This window comes from Triplophysa dalaica, chromosome 19 (genome assembly GCF_015846415.1).
Source record: "Triplophysa dalaica isolate WHDGS20190420 chromosome 19, ASM1584641v1, whole genome shotgun sequence".
Lineage (NCBI taxonomy): Eukaryota > Metazoa > Chordata > Actinopteri > Cypriniformes > Nemacheilidae > Triplophysa > Triplophysa dalaica.
In genome coordinates, this window is record NC_079560.1 from 192,602 (window position 1) to 213,632 (window position 21,031).

Here is a 21,031-nt window from a genome sequence, read left to right on the forward strand (position 1 = left end):
GCTCGCTCATTCAAATCTCAGGCTGTTAGGTACATTAATGAAAAGACAACACACGTGACGTTGAGATTAATATCAGAGTTTATTGAGCTTGAGAAAGACTTGAGTGGAAACACCGCAGTAACACTGGATTGATGTAAACATGTGGGATGCAGCACATTCAGTGATCATAACGTCTCACCAACTGCAGACACACACATGTCACTCTCTCTAACTCTCTGCAGGTAAGGGTTAGATCACTTTGAGGGAAATTAAGAACAAAAACATTTAGTGTGTTGTTGTTTTCAGGGGTGTTCTGGTCCTGCGGACTCAAACGGTCAACATGTTTAATACTTTGTGGTTCGTACATTAAGGAGGAAGACGCGAGAGAGACGGGCAGATATTTTCTGCACATGTCTCTCTTTTTCTTCTGTCCCCTGTTAGTAACGCATCACTCGGGTGACAGGCCGACCTCTGACCCTCTCAGTATTTGGTGTCGGCTTTCTGAAAAAGCGGGCGCAGCTGCTCCTGGGTGGTGGCTTCTTTCTGCTGCATGAGTTCGGCGTGACCCTTGGTGACACCCCAGCCGTCAGGAGCAGACATGGATGGGCAGAGTGGACGTCCTGATGCTGGTTTGAGTTTCTCCCAGTAGTCACGACGGGCTCTGTGAATTACACACGTGACGTTTATATGTGTATATCCTCATAGATGCATGGGGTGTTTGAGATATTCTAACATTTACACAAAGACGATGTGTGTGTGTGTGTGTGTTCAGAGTCTGTGAGATTGTTTGCAGGTGTTCTCTCTCTCACCTGGCTCTGACCCAGGGTTTGGTGTGCATCTCCAGTCCGCTGCCCCACAGTCCATGTTTCTGAGAAGCTTCGGGCAGCACTTTTCTCTCAGGAGATAGTTCCTCGGCCACGGCACGGATGTGATACGGTTCAAAGCCACAGCAGCCTCCAATGAAGCGAATGCCCACCTTATAGGCCTCGCGGGCATACTGCTGCATGTCCCAGCGCGTCAGGATTCTGGGTTCAAGACCTGATAGACGAACAACAACACAACACGGTGTGTCCGTTCACATCAGCTTCATATTCACAACACACAAGAGCCTTTCAGATATCTTAGAAAATAATCTGAGTGTGGATGGATGGTGAGAAGTTTCATTTGAGGTCTCTGACTTTTTAAATCAAGCACAGAGTCAGAATCTCTTGCTGTTTAGTTGTGGATATCTGAGACACGTGTGTGTGTGTTTGTGTGTACCGAAGGGGAACTCGGGCAGGTCGATGAATCCCTGGCAGCTGCAGTCGGGTGTGTGATACGCCAGCGGTTGGACCATATAATGAGCTTTCAGTCCGGCTTTCTCCACAGCAGCCTTCATCATGGCCACAGTCTTCACACAGGTCATGGGATCAAAGTGACAGTTCACTCCCACAATATCAGCACCTGACGAGTGTAAACATCATCTTCAGCATCCACAACATCTGATGTACGGTAACGCTTACTATCACAGACATGACAGTCTCTGAAGAGCTGCTTTATCTCATGAGCTCACAAACGCTGTTATTCTGAGTACAGGTGTGTGTTTGTGTTTAAGACGCACCAGCTTTGACGAGTCTGACTGCACAATCTCCAGGTGTCACTCCATGCATGTCTCCTTCAGGTCCAATACACAGAGAAGCCGCTACAGGCTTTCCCGTTCCCTTCAGAACCTGCACGGCCCATTCGGCCTCCTCCACGTGCTCAAAGTACTGCCAATCAATCAGTCAATCAATCAATCAATCAATCAAACGTCACCGAGCAGAGCGCAGACATCGAGGCCATTTACACAAGATTGTTTCCAACTAAAAACCCGTTTTACAAATGTGTTTTGATTGTCTGTTTACACGAAATCCGGGGGACAGAAAATGCAAACTTTTAAAAACTGGTTTCAAAGTACAAGTTTTTGAAAGTTTTCGTTTCCGTGTAAACCCAGACAACACACGAACTAAGACAACGATGACATCGTAAGCATGTGTATTACACGTTCAGTCTGTAGGCATTCCCCAAACAATAATGGCAGCCTCCATGTGTGTGTCGCGTGACATAGGTTTGATCATTTCTCCAGCAAACAGTAGAAAAACTGCAACCAGAGGAGACATAGTATTTATATGTACACATGTTACAAAGTGTATTAAAAGCGCTTTTAGATTAAAACTAAATACGGATGAGCGCAAGCAGGTGGGGTTTCTTTATAGAGCAACAGCACCATCCACTGGCCTACCATCCAGAACAGAACGTTTTTATTCATTTTCCCATATCTGTGTAAATACAGTTTTGATAACGCTGTCGTGTGAACATGAAACTTTTCAAAAAGTTTTTTTTCTTGTGTAAACGTACTCTGAGAGCTCTCTTTTACTTGAACACTGGGACGTCGCTCTGACACAGACGGAGATCTCTTTGAGAAACATCTGAGAGCTCACCTCAGCGATGAGGAAATCCACATTCTTCTTGATGAAGACATCCAGCTGTTTCTTCAAGATGTTCTTCACTTCACCTTCACTCTTGCAGCTCAGGTATGAAGGTGTCTGCGAGACTCCACCCGCTACCAGCGCGTCGCCCTCATCGGCTACTTCTCTGGCCAGATCACAGGCGGCTTCATTGATCTGCTGGCCCTGTCAATCATCAGTCAACAAGCGGATTTAAGTCATTTCACAAGAGCCGTAATGGGATTTATTTCCAAATCATTCATTATGAACGGCACTATAGAAATCCTTTTGGAATCTGAAGGTTAACGGAGAAGAAACTGCTCGATTCTTCTGAGAGTGTCAGTTTTGAATGGACATGTTGCAAAGTACAAAACATACACATGCGGTTCATAGAAGAAAGTGAGAGTATCAAACTGAGTAAAAGTGTGTGCAGCTTACGGTGAAAGAGAGTTTGTTGCCTCTGTTCTCTAGTTTGTCATCGCTGGCATAGAAAGTAAAAGTCTGCATGACATTTGACCCGGCTCGCAGGAATTCCCTGTGCAGCTGTCGCACTGAGAGAGAGACAAACACACAGAGCTCTAGTGAAGTTTAACATTAGCAAACTGTTAAAATAATTCACAATAAGAGTTGTTAGTGTGTCTTAAATATGATCAACAGGAAAATGCATATACATGACGGTATGTGAAGGTAAAAAGCATTAAACATTCAGTGAAACAGATAGCAAATGAAACCAGACGTGCAGTTTATGTTTCATGACTTAAGTGGAAAAAGAGACACTACAGAGGAAATTATATAAAAATAAAGTAAAAAATAGAAAAAGGATTTGCAATCAGAATGAAAAGTACAACAGTATTTCTAACTGAGAATAATTTGAGTTGTATTATAATATTGTTTGGTTCTACAAATGAAGGAAGACTGAACAATGAGAGCATTAGAACACTTTTAACATCAGCTCTTGTACACGAGAGAGTTTTACATCATTTAGTGGAACGGTCAGATCCATCGGTTTCACTAATGCAGACGTTTAAGCAAAAACAACTGCGTCTTCTGCATCACAGAACTGAGTTACAGATGAAAATAAGAACTCAACAATATTTGTGCAACAAGCACGATAGACAAGAGAAAATGAGATAATGTCATTTTGTCTTCTAGATATGTCATGCTTGTCCAGAGCACATCATAAAGTGATTATGTGTAAAACATGATCATGAGGAGACTCACCAGCCTCCGGGTGTTCAGCAGCAGCTTCTGGTGTCCAGGGTCCAGCTTTCACATAACCTCTCTTCTCCAGAGCAAACACAAACCCACCGTCACCGATCACCACCTCACCTGCACTCAGGCGCTCCAGAATACCCTACAACACACAAACACACACACTGTTAGCTCTGTTTGTTGCTTCTTCGCTGACGGATTTTGCGCGCACGAGAAGAGAGATGTTTTTAGACGCGTTACATTAAGACTTTACATCAAAACTGACAGTTAACACTCAAAAACAAACTAAATCTTGTGCATAATCTGACGAGCGCGTGCACACAGCGCGTCAGGACGATGATCGACAGTAAACATGTTGTGATTCTGGATCTGTAACTCACCCTCTTGGTTCCGGATGGTGCCATGATGATTTATATCACTGCTGTAGAGTCTGAGACCTGCTGGAGAGCTCTGAGACTGGACTGAGATGCACTTGAGAAGAGACGAGCTCTTATAAAGCAGGTCGGGGGTGTGTGTGCGCGCGCACGTGTTCGGCCCCTTTTACTCAACTTCTACAGATAAAGAAATCTTTCAGATCAATCTGAACTCTTGAATAACAAAATTATTCAGCTGACGCATCACATTCCACAGATAAAACACTCTACTGAAACAATATGATCAGAATGATATATGTGCGTGCGTAAATCTTTACATTTGAATATTCAATGAAATGTTTTTTAAGTACACCGCTTCATTAGTCATATTGAGTGTGTTTGTGTAGTTTATGTGGGTCTGAATATCATTGAATTGTGTTACATCAGATGTTTGTAATGCGCTTTGATAATGTTTTTGTGCTGAATTGACACATTTGAGTCACACACACACACACACACACACACACAGTTCAGAGTTGTCGCAATCCTTGTTTGTGGACTATATCGTTGATTCTATCAGACTGTTGATGAAAGAGACGCTACTGCAGGTCATTACATAAAACACACAAGTCCACACACAGACACACACATGCACACACACACACACACAAATTGCATCGAATGACGTTCAAATATATTTTATTTTATGTTATTTGACCGTAAGAGTTCACCGACTACATTGTGTGTTTTAATAAGGCTATCATTTGAAATAGTGACATCATAGTGTGTTTATGAACTCACAGTGTGCGTCTCTCTGTGTGTGTGTTTGTTGATCACTACATGTGTGTGTCCTATATGACATGTGTGAACTGGACACTTGAGCATGAATGAATGTAGGTCAGGAATGTGCTGCGATCACACTTCTTTAAGACGCGAGCGGTGCGTAAACACTATAACGCATATGTTCTGATTGTCACACAGCTGCGAGCGTCGCGTCAAAACGCGTGAATGGTCAGCGAGAGCCGAACTGTGAGCGTCGTCGTTGTGTGTGACGCGTGGTGCTGATAGGCGGGTCCACGCGTGTTTTCTTTAGCACTGAAGTCACACTGAAGCAAAGAAAGTTTATTTCAACGCAGAATGTCGCGCGTGTTAAACGCTTTCATTTCCCGCATCATTCCCGCGTCCAGCAGAAGTGCGGCGTGGAGGATTTCTGCGCGGAGCGTCGCGACAGATGACAGGTGAGAAACACGAGATACACTTAGTTATAATATTGTTTCGTTTCATGATGTTTTTTTTTATTTACAGTAAAATAAATATATGACAGATGTTAGAATGTCATACAAATTACGGTCATTTTATTGTGTGTGTGGCCGCATATATACAAAGTGATAAATCGTATGTAAATGTTTTCCAGTGTTATTGTGAGATGATGATGTGATTAAGGGATGGCGGTTGTGTGTTGTGTTCAGGGATGAAGGTTCTGTGTGTTGTCAGGGATGAAGATTGTGTGATGTGTTGTGTATAAGGGAAGTGTTGTCAGGGATGGAGGTTGTGTGTTGGGTTTTGGGTTTTGTATAAGTGTTGTGTTGTGTTGTCGTCAGAGGTGGAGGTTGTGCGGCTCTGGGCAGGCGGTGGCAGGACTCAGCAGAGACTGTGATCATCGGTGGAGGTTGTGTGTTGTGTATAAGTGTTGTGTTGTGTTGTTGTCAGAGGTGGAGGTTGTGCGGCTCTGGGCAGGCAGTGGCAGGACTCAGCAGAGACTGTGATCATCGGTGGAGGTTGTGTGTTGTGTATAAGTGTTGTGTTGTTGTCAGAGGTGGAGGTTGTGTGTTGTGTATAAGTGTTGTGTTGTGTTGTCGTCAGAGGTGGAGGTTGTGCGGCTCTGGGCAGGCAGTGGCAGGACTCAGCAGAGACTGTGATCATCGGTGGAGGTTGTGTGTTGTGTATAAGTGTTGTGTTGTGTTGTTGTCAGAGGTGGAGGTTGTGCGGCTCTGGGCAGGCAGTGGCAGGACTCAGCAGAGACTGTGATCATCGGTGGAGGTTGTGTGTTGTGTATAAGTGTTGTGTTGTTGTCAGAGGTGGAGGTTGTGCGGCTCTGGGCAGGCGGTGGCAGGACTCAGCAGAGACTGTGATCATCGGTGGAGGTTGTGTGTTGTGTATAAGTGTTGTGTTGTTGTCAGAGGTGGAGGTTGTGCGGCTCTGGGCAGGCAGTGGCAGGACTCAGCAGAGACTGTGATCATCGGTGGAGGTTGTGTGTTGTGTATAAGTGTTGTGTTGTTGTCAGAGGTGGAGGTTGTGCGGCTCTGGGCAGGCGGTGGCAGGACTCAGCAGAGACTGTGATCATCGGTGGAGGTTGTGTGTTGTGTATAAGTGTTGTGTTGTGTTGTTGTCAGAGGTGGAGATCGTGCGGCTCTGGGCAGGCGGTGGCAGGACTCAGCAGAGACTGTGATCATCGGTGGAGGTTGTGTGGGGGTCAGTGTGGCGTATCATCTGGCTAAAGCCGGACAGAAGGATGTGGTTCTGCTCGAGAAGTCCGAGCTGACGGCCGGGTCCACATGGCACGCGGTACATGTCAATGATGTCATATATATATATATATATATATATATATATATATATCAATCTTCAGTGTGGTCATGTGTGTAATGATAATGTCATCCATAGGCGGGCCTCACCACATATTATCATCCAGGCATCAATCTGAAGAAGATTCATTATTACAGCATTAAACTCTTTGAGCAGCTGGAGGAGGAGACGGGACAGGTGAGCTTTCAGAAATCAGGATGTCTCAGAATTTGTGTTGGGCTTGTGGGATTGGTGGATGTGTGTCGTGTGTCATAGGCCGTGGGTTTCCATCAGCCCGGTAGCATCAGACTGGCTTCCTCTCCGGTCCGAGTGGATGAGCTGAAATATCAGATGAGCAGAACCCACTGGCACCCCACACCACAGTTTCTCATCGCCCCCGATCAGATCCATGAGCTCTTCCCTCTGCTCAACATCAACAAGGCACGGTGACCTACCATGTGTTCATTCAGTCTCTGCTCCTTCTGCACGTCTCTCATCTCTGTCTTGTGTTGGTCTCAGGTGTTGGCTGGTCTCTATAACCCCGGCGACGGTCACATTGATCCGTATTCTCTGACCATGGCTCTGGCGGCAGGTGCCCGGATGTACGGCGCTCAGATCTATCACCCGGCTCCGGTCACGGGTCTCACGCCGACCACTGACGGCAGATGGGACATCCAGACTCCACACGGAAGCATCCGAGCCAATCGCATCGTCAACGCCACAGGTTAGGCCACACCCTTCATTGTTAAGCATATGATGATGTCACTCAACACATTGTGTGTGTGTCGCACAGATGTTTTGTATAGTTGTGCTGTTGTTTATCCAGCGGTGATAAGACATTCAGACACACATTGCGCAGTCACACAGGGTCTGAAGGTCAACACTGACCAATAACAAACCCAAACACACAAACTGACCCTCTGCTTGTGCGTCTGTGTGTGTGTGTTTAACCTTCAGACAGTCTAATGTGTGATAATAATGAGATAGATTTCAAAAATGCCAAACTCTTCATAGTGTGTGAAACATGTGCAGGTTTCTCTCTCTGACCCGTCTGTTTGTGTCAACATCACTGTCTGTGTTATTTACAAACAACTAGATTTCAGTCTGGAGTTTACTGACACACAACATCATCATCATCATCATCATTATGTCTCTGTGTGTGTGTTTGTGTGCCCGTGTGTGTTAGTGGATTATTTCTGCAGTCGTTTCTGATGTTTATTCCGACTCTCTAAATGAGAGGATTTGTGTAGAGTGCTGATTAAGATTCAGATGTGTTTGTGTGTTTTGGTTTCCGCAGAGTTGTTTTGCTATTCTTTCTCTCACAAGCGGTCAGCCAATCAGCTCTCGCCAACAGTTTTCAGCCAATGGTCAGAGGTGTTGTGTCACACGCCTCTCACTGGACTTAACCCACTGGACACTTTATTTTGTGTTTCAACTGATTATCAGAGTTCAGTTTGTGTGAACCCTCGTTGTGTGTGTGTGTTTGTGTGTGTTACATTACGCCTGAGTTTATAATTAGTAAAAGAGAATTTGAGCTGAGAGACACAAATGTGACATGCAAATAAAACTACTGCATTCTCACTACATCTGCTCTCAGTGTGTGTGTGTGTGTGTGTGTGTGTGCGCGTGTGTGAAAATGTGTGTGTGTGTGTGTGTTTGCTTGTGAATATGTGTGTGTGTGTGTGTGCGTGTGAAAATGTGTGTGTGTGTGTGTGTGTGTGTGCGTGTGAATATGTGTGTGTGTGTGTGCTTGTGAATATGTGTGTGTGTGTGCGTGTGAATATGTGTGTGTGTGTGCTTGTGAATATGTGTCTGTGTGTGTGTGTGTGTGTGTGTGTGTGTGTGCTTGTGAATATGTGTGTGTGTGTGCTTGTGAATATGTGTGCGTGTGTGTGTGTGTGTGTGCGCTTGTGAATATGTGTGTGTGTGTGTGTGTGTGCTTGTGAATATGTGTGCGTGTGTGTGTGTGTGTGCGCTTGTGAATATGTCTGTGTGTGTGTGTGTATGCGTGCTTGCGTGCGTGTGTTTTGTTAATACTCAGAGATGATGTGGAGTTACTGGAGATCATCATCTGTCCTGTTTGTGGTTCTGATGGTTCAGACAGAAAGAGGTCAAAGGTCAGAGGTTGTGGAATGTGTGCACGAGGATCTCTTCTTTCTTTAAGACACTGGTGTTTCACATGAGATGTCAGACTGTGTGATTGTACATCATTTGATTTCCTGTGATGTGTCACGTGTGCTCGTCTGTGTCTTTTTTTAAACTCATTGTAAGTCTCCTGATGCATGAACAATAACTCCTGTCGTCTCTTTCTGTCGTGTTTGAAGGTTTCTGGGCGCGTGAGCTGGGTCAGATGATTGGTTTTCAGCATCCCACCGTCCCTGTACATCACCAGTATGTTGTCACGGCAACCGTTCCTGAGGTCAAAGCGCTGAAGAAAGAACTTCCTGTGATCAGAGATCTGGAGGGCTCGTATTATCTGCGTCAGGAGCGTGACGGCCTTCTGTTCGGACCCTACGAGACAGAGGAGAAGATGGTTCTGCAGGACTCGTGGATCAGAGACGGCGTTCCTCCAGGTGAACGCACCATAGATGACACACATCACGCAAAGAACCGTAGGATCAGGTAGAATCACTCTCAGAACTGTTGTGACACAAATTCTTCTGTGTGTTGTGAAGGTTTCGGTAAGGAACTGTTTGAGTCTGATCTGGACCGGATCATGGATCACGTGGAAATGGCCATGGAGATGGTGCCGGTTCTGAAGAACGCTGACATCATTAACATCGTATCTGGACCAATCACATACACTCCTGACCTGCTGCCTATGATCGGACCGCACCAGGGCGCACGCAACTACTGGACTGCCATTGGCTTTGGGTACACATATACACTCATACACACAACACACACACACATCACACACATCACACACACATGAAATGTCATTATGCCACAAGTTCTGAATGTGAAAGTTGTTCAGATCTTCAAACATTTGATTGACAGGTACGGTATCATTCACTCTGGAGGGGTGGGGAAGTTTCTCAGTGATTGGATCATGAGTGGAGAGCCGCCGTATGACCTCATCGAATGTGACCCGAACCGCTACGGTCACTGGACCAGCGCACACTACCTGTGTGACAAAGCCAGAGAATCTTACGGATTCAATAATGTTGGTGAGTCTGAGAAACCGGTGTGCGTGTGTGTGTGTGCGTGCGTGTCTGTGCGTGTGTGCGCGCGCGTGTGTGTGCGTGTGTGTGTGCATGCGTGCGTGCGTGCGTGTGTGTGTGTGTGTGTGCGTGTGTGTGCATGTGCATGTGCGTGTGTGTGTGTGTGTGCGTGTGCGTGCGTGTGTGTGTGTGTGTGCGTGCATATGTGTGTGTGCATGTGTGCGTGCGTGTGTGCGTGCGTGTGTGCGTGCATATGTGTGCGTGCGTGTGCGCGTGTGTGTGCGTGTGTGTGCGCGTGTGTGCGCGTGTGTGTCTTTACCAAACAAAAATAAGTGGGAATATACTGCAAAATATAATGTGATATATTACATAATACATTTCTATATATTGGAAGTTGGTGATAATATTTTTGATATACAGCAAGATATGTTTGACAATATGTGGCTTTATATTGAATGTATAAATATATTTAAAAACCAAGAAAAAAATAAATCTTAGTATTCATCACATTATCTTTTATTGAGTAAATATTGCACATAGATGTTCCCATATAAATGTGATTGTATATTATACACATTTATGGACATGTTTACAGAATGAGTTAAAGCAGATTTCTAGTTCCCAGCATGCTTTGCTTCTGACTGCTAAAGGAGAGTAATAATGTGTGAATGTAGGTATTATTTCATGTCTTTTTGCTGAATATGAATACAGGGGAGATCTGATAATGTTTAATGTTGTATTACGCTGAAGTTCATAAGGGTTTCTAGTAATTAAATGTGTGGGGTTACCGTGGTGATGAAGAGTAGAGTCGGTTAGGATAAAGATTAGCCAGATAGCATGAAGATTAATATATAACTTTATGTGAAATGTGTTGACTGTGTGCTTCTCAGTGCAGTGATTGTCTGTCACTAAGTGCTTTAGTTTAAGCAGGTGTGCTTATGATAAATTAAATATGTTTGAAATATAAAACGTGTATATTGAAAATGGTTATTAAAACATAAGAGATATACATTTCCATATGTGTGTGTCTATAGGAAATATATTATCTTCAATATATTATTACGCATACAGTACCATATCTTGCCACATGTACATCAATATATTATAAAGTATATTACTGAATGCAAATTTAAATATATTGTGACATATAAGAAAATATTGTCAAATATATTTAAAAAAAAAATCTGATTAACCCTTATGTCGTTTAATATATATTTACTTCATATATTAGGAAATATATTTTCTTTCTGTAAGGCTGTGTGTGTGCCTGAAACAAACATCTAAACAAGTGTCAATTCACCCCATCTGTGTGTGTGTTTCAGTGGGTTACCCTAAAGAGGAGCGTTTTGCAGGGCGGCCGACTAACAGAGTCAGTGGTGTTTATGAGCTGTTAAAGGAGAAATGTTCAATGGGTTTCCACGCGGGCTGGGAGCAGCCACATTACTTCTGCAAACCAGGAGACGACACTGGATACAAGTGAGACGCACACATGCACACACACAAACACACGCACATATACACACATACAGCAGCGTCCATGTTTTCATGAAGTATGAGACACATACAGTAGCGTGCAGCAGTCAGGTCACACTAGATACTGATATTTGTCTGGAGATGCAGTTTTCTTCTGATAATAGTGTTTTATTGTATTTTCCTTTTAATAATGAGAAAAAGACAACAAATCTGCCGGAGACTTTTCTACATGACTGAAATTAAGCTTATTTCACACGGACAGACTTTCTGTTATTATTAGAAGAATGATTCTTTAGATTTTAGAAATGTCACACAACACATGAGCAAACCGTACCGTTCTGAAAGAGAGGAATGACCGACTGCTGGCGTCAACATAATAATCATAACTGACAGAACTCTCTGCATGTTTGATTGATTTACTTCTTAAATGTCACAATCAAACCCACATTCTCTGAGACACTGTGGTTTCTTTTTGTGCAGTGAGTTGAGTGTTTTTTGTTCTGATTGTGTAATGATGACCTCCAGACATCACTTCTGTAACACAACCCCTTGAGAACCCCTCTTTCCTGATTCATCATCTCTCTATCAGACCCAGTTTCAGACGGACTAACTGGTTTGGACCGGTGGGGCGTGAGTGTAAACTGGTGATGGAGAGAGTGGGCGTGATCGACCTTTCACCTTTTGGGAAGTTCACAGTGAAAGGGGAAGATTCACACAAGCTGCTGGATGGACTGATGGCTAACAGCCTGCCGAAGGTCTGATCGCTTCAATAAACACTTGCGCTTGACTTTCTTCTCACTCAGATCTGTCATGTTGTTTACTTCTCATTCTCAGGTGGGTCAGACCAACATCAGTCACATGTTGACCCCGCGGGGGCGTGTCTATGCTGAGGTCACGGTTACCCAGCATGCACCTGGAGAGTTCCTGCTCATCACAGGATCAGGATCAGAGCTGCACGATCTGCGGTGTGTGTGTGTGTGTGTGTAATACAGCTGTCTGGTGTCTGCCCCTTTATATCAACCAATCAGAAAGCAGCACGCTCCCTCTCAACACAAACACGCTCTCAGCGCCCCCTACTGGATAAATGAAATGCATTTACACTGTAAAGAGACATCACTGTTGCTCATTCATAGATTTGAACCACAATGTCATACAGACCTGAGGAACTGCATAGCAACACCCTGACAACGGCACTCTGGTGATGCTGACCGGTGTTATTGTGTGTGTGTGTGACAGATGGATTGAGCGGCAGGTGTCTGATGGGGGTTATCGTGTGAGTGTTTTTAATGTGACGGATGAGATGGGTGTTCTGGGCATCGCCGGGCCAAACTCCCGCAAGGTTCTTCAGAAGCTGACAGATGAAGACATGAGTGATGCCGCGTTCAGATTCCTGCAGTGTAAATCCATTCAGCTGGCCGGCATTCCGGTCCGGGCCGTCCGGATCTCCTACACGGGTGAGCGGTCATGCTAATGAACCCTTGATGAACAGGACAATATATACAGTGTTTGTGTACACGTGTTAACCTGTGTGTTATATTGTGTATGTGTTGTAGGGGAGTTGGGGTGGGAGTTGTACATGGACATGAGCAGCATGTCAGTGGTGTATGAAGCGCTCATGGGCACCGGACAAGACGAGGGGATTGATAACTTCGGCACATATGCCATGAACTCCCTGAGACTGGAGAAAGGATTCAGAGCCTGGGGCGCCGAGGTGTTACACACAGATCAACACACAAACACATAATTACACACAGATTAATACACACACACATTAATACGCACTCTCTCTCACACAGACTGTATGAATGTATGAAGTGACCGATAATGTTTTGATTTCAGATGAACTGTGACACAAATCCTCTTGAAGCTGGTTTGGATTATTTCATTAAACTCAATAAGGTGATGTCAGATCACACACAGACACACAAACACACACACAGACGTGTCATTTCTCAATTATGTTTCATTTGAATCTCATTTCTTTACGTGAATAAACACAAGTGTTTTTTTCTTCACATTTACATTTCTTCATTTGACATTTCATTCTTTAGGGGTTTTTAAAGGGGTCATATGACACGGGTAAATGAATATTATGGTTTGTTTTTTGATGTAACTCAATGTGTATACAGGATTTAAGGTATATTTTCCTCATACCGTTCATGTTTGTATCTCCTCTTTGCTCCGCCTCTCTGAACCGCTCAGATTTTTGACAGAGCTCATGACTCTGAAAAGCGAGGTGTGCTGTGATTGGCCAGTTCATCAGTGTGTAGTGATTGGTTGAATAATGCAAGCGTGTGAGGGAAATGTAACGCCTCTCACCATATTTGGAACATCAGGTTCCTCTTCAATTGTACTGACAGGTACACCACCTTACTTGAGTCTACATTTGGGTGGTCTTAGTCACATCAGACCACCAACTGATGTAGATTTGTGGGGGTGTGGCTACACCAGGCGTTCCAGACATTTTTGCCACTGTTAGTTAGATAGATTCTTTTGTTCAAGCACTTTAATTTTTGCAATTGTATGTGTCCAATACATGCATGGGCAACTTATAACACACCAAACACACAGAACAACACGTGTTCACGTCATAACCTCTTCAAACCAAGACAAGACAAATGAGTGAAGAGTTCAGACCCGTAGAATGACTGTGAGCACCTGAAAGATTTTGATGAAGGGTTGTTGTTGTGAAACTGCAGATGAGAATAATGGGCTCTTTTTAGACTTGAGCTGAGGTCTCACTGCTATTAAAAACCCAATGAATTTAGAGATGTGTGATGTGATTGTGTGTTTGTTGTGTATCAGTCTGCAGAGTTCATGGGGAAACAGGCTCTGCTGGAGATCAAGTCTCAGGGTTTGAAGCGTAAACTGGCGTTCCTCACACTACATACGGACGACATCGACCCCGAGGGCAATGAAACCATCTGGCACAACGGCAAAGTAAAGAATGAACACATCACATCAGCAGCACTCCAGACGTGTAAATGTGATCTGAAGAAAAGCAGAAACCCACTTTCCTCAGTCAGGATATTTCACATCTCGATTATGAAACACAAAAACTCGTTGGGCTGTTTTCACCACACCAGCACACATCTTCTTTACACTTCTCAAGCATTTCACTGCTTCTCTTTTAATCGTGTTAAAGATCATCAGAAGAACTGAAGGTTCAGATTCACTGAGCTATGATTCAGTGTTCAATCATCAGAAATATTTCAAACAAAGTTACAGAACATTCCAGATCAGTTGATGTGTGAGACTTATTTCTGATGTTTGTGTTTGTTCTTCGTGAAGGTGGTTGGAAACACGACATCAGGATCGTACAGTTACAGCACACATCAGAGTCTGGCGTTTGGTTATCTGCCCGTGGATCTGCTGAACATCGGACAGAAGGTGGAAGTGGAACTTCTGGGGAAGAAATACCCGGCCACGGTCAGTCAGGAGCCGCTGGTCCTCACAGAACCCACCAGGACACGACTGCAGAAGAAGAAGAGCGAGAGAGACGGAGTGAAGGACTGAGCGATGACCGCGTTTAGTTTCTGGTCTGATGGAGCTGTTAGGAAAGAAAACTTGATTTACTTCATCTGTGAATGAAACACTAAACTCTCAAGTGATCTTTATGGGAACAAAATCACTAAACAGGGTTTTAAAACACTGCTGTAGAAACACAAAGTCTTCATGTTTTACTCTTAACTCCGTCTGACACATGTTCACATCAAGTGAAATAATTCTCACAGTTACACATCAAATGATTCCTCTGTTGTTTGATGAGACGTTCTGTTTATCTTTGTACTGTGAATTTTCATTATGAATAAATACACTTTGTTTAATTGTGTCTTGCATGATTTGTTTTTTTTTAACGAAGAACAATTTGAACAGTTTTATACAAACAAGAGTACATAAACCCTGACCATAAAAAGAAAGAAATGCTTACATAAAAAGCTTGTATTTATTAAAAACCTTTATAGTTTTCCTTGCTTTTAATTTATACTTAATATGAATTACGTCACGTGATATTCCATATTTGATCCGCTATTGGACGGTCGCTGAGGAACGTCACTATAAACTAATGATACAGTTTAAAGTGTTATGTTCGTGTTGTCAGTATTCAGTCAGTCAAAAGTTGTCGATGTGTCTCGTGCTCTTTTTCAGTAGAACCTCTTCCGTGTTTCTGTGAGCGGAAGTTGCGCTAAAGCTCGAGATGAATGTGAGGGAAGTCAGTTTTATCTTCATCTTTATTCTCGCTCGTGTTGTCGCCAAACAGCCGAATATCGTCCTTATATTGGCGGATGATCTGGGCTGGAATGATGTGGGATATCACGGTTCTGAGATCAGAACTCCTCACGTGGACCGGTTATCGGCTCAGGGGGTTCGGCTCGAGGGTTATTACGTGCAGCCGCTGTGCACTCCGTCCAGAAACCAGCTGATGACCGGAAGATATCAGGTACAGTTAGAGTAAATAATCCTCAACGAGCTGTGCCACGGTAGTGACGTGACGAGAGTGATGACATCAGAGGGTTTGAATTGAAGTTCACATCCGAGTAACACTGTTGTTTATATTATGGGCTGTATGTTGTTGTGTGTCAGATTCACACGGGTCTCCAGCATCAGATCATCTGGCCGTGTCAGCCGTACTGTGTTCCTCTGGAGGAGAGACTCCTGCCACAGATCCTGCGTGACGCCGGTTATAACACACACATGGTGGGCAAATGGCACCTGGGCATGTTCAAGAGAGACTGTCTGCCCACACACAGAGGCTTTCAGTCGTTTTTTGGTATGTGATCACGAGTCTTCAAATGCAGATTCCCTAAATACTTCAAACGCTTGCCGTCTGTCTGGTTTGCGTTGTTTTAAAGCGACCTGTGGATGTGTAGGTTACCTGACGGGTTCTGAAGATTATTACACCCATCAGAGATGTTATTTCATCTCTCCTCTGAACATCACTCGCTGCGCTCTGGACCTGCGTGACGGTGAAAATGTGACCACACGTTACACGGGCCGATACTCCACAGAACTCTTCACACAGAGAGCCACGGACATCATTCAACAGCACACGCCTGACAAAGTACACACACACACACACACATGTCTGGTTTATTATCTCCGTGGGGACGTGATCATTTGTACACACTGTACATGTTATCCCCTAAACCTGAAGATCATAGAAAACTTAAAAAAATATTTTGAAAACTTTTCTGCTCATGTGGACCTCATGAGTTGGTGATACGAGTTTCCATGAGGTGGTGTGTTCAGGTCACTCACACAAATGTTCCTATTTAACAGCCGTGTCGACCTGTGCACGTGTCAGGAGATGTCCGGCTCTTCCTCGGGTGTTTTGGGTTTGATGGGGATTATTATTTGGTGTTTTCTTGTAGCCTCTCTTCCTGTATCTGGCGCTGCAGGCGGTTCATGGGCCCGTGCAGGTACCCGAGCGCTACGTCACCCCCTACAGTTTCATCAAGAATAAACTGAGGCGAGAGTACGCAGGGATGGTGTCTGTGATGGACGAAGCCGTGGGGAACTTGAGCAAAGCTCTTCAGGATGCAGGACTGTGGAACAACACTGTGCTGGTGTTCTCAACAGGTGTGTCATCTAGAGCCCTGAACACACACACACACACACACACATCTCACTCTGGATTCAAAACTTTCTCACAAACATGAAGACCTCTGAGCATGAGTTTACCCAAACAACCCTGCCATCATTGCTTTACTCTGAACTGTTGCTTTTGAAGAATCTACAGCTTCTTGTCTGCTTGAACTCAGTTCAGAGAAAAATGTAGAATCATCATTTCCTCACGTCATGTCAAACCTGTTTGAGTTTCCTTCTTCTACAGAAGACATTTTGAAGAACATTAATAAACAAGCAACACAGAACTCCATTGACTTTCATTTGTATGAACACAAAACCACTGAGACATTTTTCGAGATATCTTCTTTTGTGTTCCACTGAAGAAAGACTCTCACACAGGTTTCTAACCACATGAGGCTGAATAAGTTCTTTAAGCAACAGTTCAGTTGGTGTCAGTTGTATGTCCATAAGGTGGCGCTGTTTGATTCTCAGATAATGGTGGTCAGACGCTCACAGGAGGAAATAACTGGCCTCTGCGAGGAAGGAAGTGGTCACTCTGGGAGGGTGGAGTCAGAGGTGTGGCCTTTGCGGCCGGACCACTGATCGAGCGGCCAGGAACTGTCAGTCAAGATCTCATTCATATCTCTGATTGGCTGCCTACTTTTGCGGGTCTGGCCGGTGCATCGACCAATGGCTGTAAACCTCTGGACGGTTTTAATGTGTGGGACACTATCAGGTGAGAGAGAGAGAGAGAGAGAGAGAGAGAGGGGTCAGCAGTGGTCTTTGAGTTTGGGATGTTACTAATTCTGTTTGTGATGTTTGTTTAGTCGTGGTGAAGCGTCTCCTCGAGTTGAACTCTTGCACAACATCGACCCGCTGTATGTAGACATCGCTCCCTGTAAGTGACACATCCACAGGATTAAATGGAGAGTCTGATGAAAGCGTGAAGAATAAAGTCTCTCCGTCTGTCTGCAGGTCATGAGGAGTCCGGTGATTTCCTGGAGGAGTCTCTGCGGCACTCAGCACCTCGGCCGGTCGCTCTTGAGGACCTCTCTGGATTTAACGTGTCGGTTCACGCTGCCATTCGACACAAGAGCTGGAAACTTCTCACAGGTTACCCAGGTAACATCTCTGTCATCATGTGATCATGTCAGTCAACAGCGTGTGAGGGGTGTATGTGATCTCACAGTTTAGAAGTGTTTAAGTGGTTTATGTGAAGCATCAGTACACAAACCCTTCAGCAGTACACATGTGTGTGTTGTGTAGGATGTCCACTCTGGTTTGCGCCCCCTGGTGGTGGTCAGATGAACGTTTCTGAGCAGCTGAACCAGGTCATGCTGTTTAATGTGGAGAAGGATCCTGAGGAGCGTGTGGAGATTTCTCATCAGCACCCAGAGATCGTCAATTTCCTTCTGAGACGTCTGCAGTATTACCAGAAAGAGGCCCAGCCAATCACCTTCCCTCCTGATGACCCCCGCTGTGACCCTGGACCCTCCGGAGCCTGGGGACCCTGGCAGTGAGCAAGATGATGATGTGTGTCGGTGTGTGTGTCACGTGTGGCCTTGTTTTTATATCCCATTGGGGACCTAAACCTGAATACACACCAACTCATGGGGACCTGTGTCACCTGGACCAAAACTGAGATCCCCACGGATAAAAGCGTATTAATCGTACAGAACAATATATTTTTTTTTAAATGCAAAAATATTCTATGATCTTTATGTGTAAGGGATCAAATATACAGTTTGTACAGTATAAAAAACTGTACAAAATTATGCCTATGGACTGTCCCCACAGAGATAATAAACCAGACCTGTGTGAGTGTGCTTGTCTTTGTGCGTGTGTGTCTTTGTATGTGTGTGTGATGATGAGTTGTGTTCACTGTAGCAGCAGGTCTGTTCTGCAGTGAATAAATGTCACTCTTATCTTCGTACACTGCGGTGGGCTGCCTGAGACCAGTTTTTTCTGCACCTGTGCGTTTATTGCACAAATTGCTTCTTTTGTTTTCCTCTACTTTGTAAGTCACTTTGTATAAAAGCATCTGCTAAGTGACTAAATTTAATATCTCATCAGAAAAATCAACAGATAAATCCACTTTATGAAAGAGAACATGTTTTATATATTTTGTTTATAAGGGTTTTTCAATCAGATTAGTCCGAATGATTATCTGTCATGTTGAAATATGAATAATAAATGTTTAGAAGTCGTACTGCTTTGTGTGCATGTGTTCTTCTCTGATCTGTGAACCTGTGTCTCTGAGCACAACATTTTAAATGAAAGAAGGTGTACGAGACTTTCATAAGGATTGATCAAATCTCTCGTGTTTATTGTGGAATTCAATACATGTTCAGATCTGCACAGTCATGTAACAGATGTGAAGCACAGCGAACTCTAACCGCCACTAAAAGCACTTATAGATGTAAACGACATTGGTCCAGAAGAACTTCCCGTTTTAGTTTTTTAACACGACACAAACATTTAAACCTTTTACAACCAACAGACCATTTATAACCGAATCAAAATGCTTAACATATTTAAGATTTAATTATATATGTAAGCGCTGTAAAACCAGTGTTTATATAAGTCATGTGACTGTTCTGACGCTGATGAAGCATTCTGTGTTCTAATGAAATATTTCATAAGTAGCTGCTTTTAAAATGTTTTGTCAGATAGAATCCTGCCTTTCTTGAGGGCTTTCTGTGAGGAATTGCACAATCTACAGGTGAACACACACACAGACAAAACATCTGGAGACATCACAACACTCAATCTGGAGTCTGAAGAATGTAAACTCTGCATCTCCGTGTTATGGAATATTCATGTATATTCCAACGGTGTGTAGAAATCATCCATCATTACCCAGAATGCCACTGAATGAGCTGCTGTTGTTTTATTTTGATGAATGTGTTGCTGTTGGATCACTGTTGTTGAAATGTTAGATGTGATCTGTTAGCGTGACATTTTAGTTTATTGTGTTCATGAGTCAATAACAAGTGAAGGTTGGTTTGTGATGTTGGTAATGTCAGGAAGCGTCTTCACGGGACAGATGACAGTGTAGAATGAATGTTGTGAGTGATTGTTCTGGAGCGTTTACAGCGTCTGTGATGTCACGTGTTGATGATTTTATTCTGACATCTGTCACTGTTTTATCTTCTGTGTTGTTCACTTCATTTGGCAAACGTTCCCATGACATTCCTGATGTTCTAACACAGAGTGAGTGTTCAACAGGAGATGATCTTGAGAAGTACGAGTCATTTCCGAGAACTGTAGGAAACATAGAAAACCTTTGACGGAGAGAGAAAGAGACACGGGACAGCTTGAAAAGACATTAGAGGTGGAGACAAGAGTTTTCCAGAGACTTCCTGCAACTAGATGCTGCCCTCCTCTGCACTTCCTGTGCCTGTGGAATGGAGATCTGTGATTGGCTGGAGCTCAGGGCCAGACATCTCCATCTGTCTGTCTGTTTTCTCTTTTGCATTGGGAGGAGGAATGAAAGTATTGAATGTTTTTTACATTCATTTTTACAAGTCTGTGCTGAAATGTTTATTTATTCTAGTTGAAAAGATGTTCTTCCTTTATAAATAACATTTGTATTCATTGTGTTGATTTTAAAGTGGCAGATGAATAAATAATATACTGTATGTTTAAGACTAGAAGACATCTAGAAATACAAAATCACAGATGTTAAGAATCTCCAAAAGGAAATTTAAAGTAACCGTGTGCGTGTGTGTTTAATGAAATCCAGATTGTGTGTTTGCTTTGTGGTTTGCAGATCACATGACCTCAAGCGTAACCATGAGAGAGATGAAGATGACATCACTGAAGCTGGTGAGGGATTTATGATGTGACAACACTGAAGAATTCAATCAGATAGCTGATGAGAACATGAAGATGATTAAAATGATAAAGTGAGACGTTGGGTTCATCTTCAGCTGCAGATGTCCATATAAAAGTCCAAAAATCAAATTTCACAAAATGAGTTTCGGCACATCTGATGCAGTGATGAAAGTGTGTGTTTGTATAGCAGATGTTTGTGTACTTTATTATGCTGATTCTCACAAGATCATTTTCTATTTCAAATTTTTGTGCTACTGAGAGATGATGGTTTTTAGTTTTGTGTGGTGTCCCAGAGTTACACACTTTCATCAGAGGAGTGTGTGTGTGTGTGTTAGTTTGATCTGATGATACAGTGTTTGAATCCTGATGTTTGTCACGGGACACAACTGCTGTCTCAACACAAGCAGCAAATTAT

At 43.6% G+C, this 21,031-nt stretch overlaps 3 protein-coding genes across 4 annotated transcripts; 2 read left to right on the forward strand and 1 right to left on the reverse strand.

Annotated features, from left to right (window-relative positions):
* Positions 1-60: 60 nt before the first annotated feature.
* Positions 61-4,195, reverse strand: bhmt (betaine-homocysteine methyltransferase). The gene is made up of 8 exons (XM_056730914.1): positions 4,037-4,195; positions 3,666-3,798; positions 2,883-2,995; positions 2,439-2,630; positions 1,580-1,727; positions 1,240-1,422; positions 789-1,017; positions 61-640 (listed from the first exon to the last, which is right to left on the reverse strand). The coding sequence occupies exons 1-8, from the start codon at positions 4,058-4,060 to the stop codon at positions 460-462; spliced, it is 1,203 nt and encodes a 400-aa protein (XP_056586892.1). The 5' UTR covers positions 4,061-4,195; the 3' UTR covers positions 61-459.
* A 274-nt stretch (positions 4,196-4,469) lies between these two features.
* On the forward strand, positions 4,470-15,038 carry dmgdh (dimethylglycine dehydrogenase). Of its 2 annotated transcripts, XM_056730911.1 has the most exons (16): positions 4,470-5,247; positions 6,403-6,574; positions 6,674-6,772; positions 6,851-7,015; positions 7,094-7,298; positions 8,899-9,147; positions 9,250-9,448; positions 9,575-9,744; positions 11,061-11,214; positions 11,801-11,966; positions 12,046-12,176; positions 12,448-12,665; positions 12,765-12,922; positions 13,051-13,110; positions 14,017-14,151; positions 14,503-15,038. In XM_056730911.1, exons 1-16 carry the CDS (start codon positions 5,147-5,149, stop codon positions 14,725-14,727), a joined length of 2,607 nt encoding a protein of 868 aa, XP_056586889.1. In that variant the 5' UTR covers positions 4,470-5,146; the 3' UTR covers positions 14,728-15,038. The 2 variants fall into 2 exon arrangements, with proteins under 2 accessions (XP_056586889.1, XP_056586890.1); XM_056730912.1 differs by lacking the exon at positions 6,403-6,574 and having other exon boundaries at positions 4,478-5,247.
* Positions 15,039-15,182: 144 nt separating this feature from the next.
* LOC130407733 (arylsulfatase B-like) lies at positions 15,183-18,988 on the forward strand. The gene is made up of 8 exons (XM_056730913.1): positions 15,183-15,652; positions 15,796-15,982; positions 16,083-16,273; positions 16,584-16,791; positions 17,272-17,515; positions 17,607-17,677; positions 17,755-17,901; positions 18,046-18,988. Exons 1-8 carry the CDS (start codon positions 15,410-15,412, stop codon positions 18,297-18,299), a joined length of 1,545 nt encoding a protein of 514 aa, XP_056586891.1. The 5' UTR covers positions 15,183-15,409; the 3' UTR covers positions 18,300-18,988.
* Positions 18,989-21,031: the final 2,043 nt, after the last annotated feature.

Excerpts from the sequence above, each read along its gene's own strand:
- bhmt (XM_056730914.1), bottom strand. The coding sequence starts at position 4,060 with ATGGCACCATCCGGAACCAAGAGG. Across the intron at positions 2,996-3,665 it reads TGCTGAACACCCGGAGGCTG|TGCGACAGCTGCACAGGGAA; the intron begins GTGAGTCTCCTC and ends TCTCTCTCTCAG. Across the intron at positions 1,728-2,438 it reads TGGATTTCCTCATCGCTGAG|TACTTTGAGCACGTGGAGGA; the intron begins GTGAGCTCTCAG and ends ATTGATTGGCAG.
- LOC130407733 (XM_056730913.1), top strand. The coding sequence starts at position 15,410 with ATGAATGTGAGGGAAGTCAGTTTTATCTTCATCTTTATTCTCGCTCGT. Across the intron at positions 17,678-17,754 it reads GTATGTAGACATCGCTCCCT|GTCATGAGGAGTCCGGTGAT; the intron begins GTAAGTGACACA and ends GTCTGTCTGCAG. Across the intron at positions 17,902-18,045 it reads ACTTCTCACAGGTTACCCAG|GATGTCCACTCTGGTTTGCG; the intron begins GTAACATCTCTG and ends TGTGTTGTGTAG.
- dmgdh (XM_056730911.1), top strand. The coding sequence starts at position 5,147 with ATGTCGCGCGTGTTAAACGCTTTCATTTCCCGCATCATTCCCGCGTCC. Across the intron at positions 9,148-9,249 it reads CAGAGACGGCGTTCCTCCAG|GTTTCGGTAAGGAACTGTTT; the intron begins GTGAACGCACCA and ends TGTGTTGTGAAG. Across the intron at positions 12,666-12,764 it reads CGTCCGGATCTCCTACACGG|GGGAGTTGGGGTGGGAGTTG; the intron begins GTGAGCGGTCAT and ends TATGTGTTGTAG.